The sequence below is a fragment of the Perkinsus marinus genome (assembly GCF_000006405.1).
Source record: "Perkinsus marinus ATCC 50983 genomic scaffold scf_1104296934068, whole genome shotgun sequence".
Lineage (NCBI taxonomy): Eukaryota > Perkinsozoa > Perkinsida > Perkinsidae > Perkinsus > Perkinsus marinus.
This window is the reverse complement of record NW_003214925.1, coordinates 1-1,521: the sequence shown is the minus strand read 5'-3', so window position 1 is coordinate 1,521 and position 1,521 is coordinate 1. Positions and strand designations below refer to the sequence as shown.

The 1,521-nt window shown below is 43.7% G+C and overlaps 1 protein-coding gene across 1 annotated transcript; it reads right to left on the bottom strand.

The window, feature by feature from the left end:
* Positions 1–1,101: 1,101 nt before the first annotated feature.
* Pmar_PMAR018146 (hypothetical protein) lies at positions 1,102–1,275 on the bottom strand (the record flags this gene model as incomplete). The annotated part of the gene is made up of 1 exon (XM_002785077.1): positions 1,102–1,275. One exon carries the CDS (start codon positions 1,273–1,275, stop codon positions 1,102–1,104), a length of 174 nt encoding a protein of 57 aa, XP_002785123.1.
* Positions 1,276–1,521: the final 246 nt, after the last annotated feature.

The following is a 1,521-nucleotide window of genomic DNA, read 5'->3' as shown; positions in this document are numbered from 1 at the left end:
ATTGTTGTTAGGCGAGTACTTTCGCACTATCTCCTCACATCTGGTACCTCGGAAGAACTGTCAGCGCCGAGTAGATGCGAAGTGCTAACTTAGCACTGCTAAGCCAGCCTGCCTCTTTCCTCGATAACTTCGATGTTCGCGAGGGGCATCTTTCTCCAGTGACCAGTATTTGCTCAGACTACCGAAGAGCATATCGGTTCGCATGCAATAGGCCACGTAGGGATCAGGATGCGTGTATGAAAGCCACGACACCTCGCATGGGCACCACTGGGGTGCCTGCAATACAGCACTGCACTGCAGATGAGTGATCCATGTTGATCCAAATAAGTGATCTCGGATCACTCAGTACGAGTAATTCCGCCCACTTACAATAATCCATCCATCATTCTCCCTGTGATGCAACTATACTTATCTATATCGACAGAACCACAGAACTTTGCAAAAGAGTCACCACTCAGGGACTTCGAAACTATAATGCAATTCTCAACACAATCACCAACAACCCATCAAGGTTCGACTCTCGCGTGCAAATTTCAATTTCTTCTTTCGATTGTAGAACAGCAAAAATTTGCTCCATTGCGGGGTTGCCCATTCGTAAAGCGGCAAATTGCTCCTCTGAAAAGTAGCAATTTGCTCAATAGTAGAAGGAGCAATTTATTGGTTTGCCCCTTCTTTGAGCAAAATTGCTCAATTTTGTTACATAGTAGCACTTCACATAGCGGCAACTTTTATATATTCTAGCAATTTTCTGAAATATAAACAAGCAAACGATATTCATTCGAGCAGTTTCTGTTATACAAAGCGGCAAATTTGCGTATTTGTAAAGTGAATTTTGCTACTTTGCTCTTCTGTATATCAGCCATAGCGTTCTTACACACTAGCACAACAGCAAAAGCCGCAGGGAATATACATTCCAGCTAATTAGCACTTTTTTGCTATTTGCTCCTTTGCTATTTTGTAACTGAGCCCTCAGCGCAATCAGTTCGTGTTAAGTATCGAGAATCTCCCCGTAGCCATATCTTGGCTCAAGTTCGAGTTGTGTTGTGATAACCGTCGTGAATCATATCATGGTGACCTTCTCGGACTCAATTTGGCACTCAGTTAACTATCTGTAACATGGGAGTTCTGCATCTCATTACCAGTCTGATCATCTACGGTATGGGTGTTCGTGGTCATGTAGCTGTCTACAGGCCATGCATCGATAAGTCCGGACAATATGGAGAGTATATCATCAGAATAGAGTTCACAGTCAATGGCGATGTTCTCCTCACCCATCAGAAAGATCCTCTTGGACCTAAGAAAGTTTACACATGCGAGTATCAGTTCGGCCCAAGAGAGAAAGAGATGGATGAGGGGTATATTCGAGTTTTTTTTCTGGGTCGCGAGTGTCACAGACTTGTGAAGGACTCCAAGGGCAGACTCAACGAAGATTCCCTATATCCCTCCCTCACGTTCCCCAAACTCGACTACTTGTACATGAAGCTAAGAAATTCTACGGCTCTGTATAAGTCTTATACTATA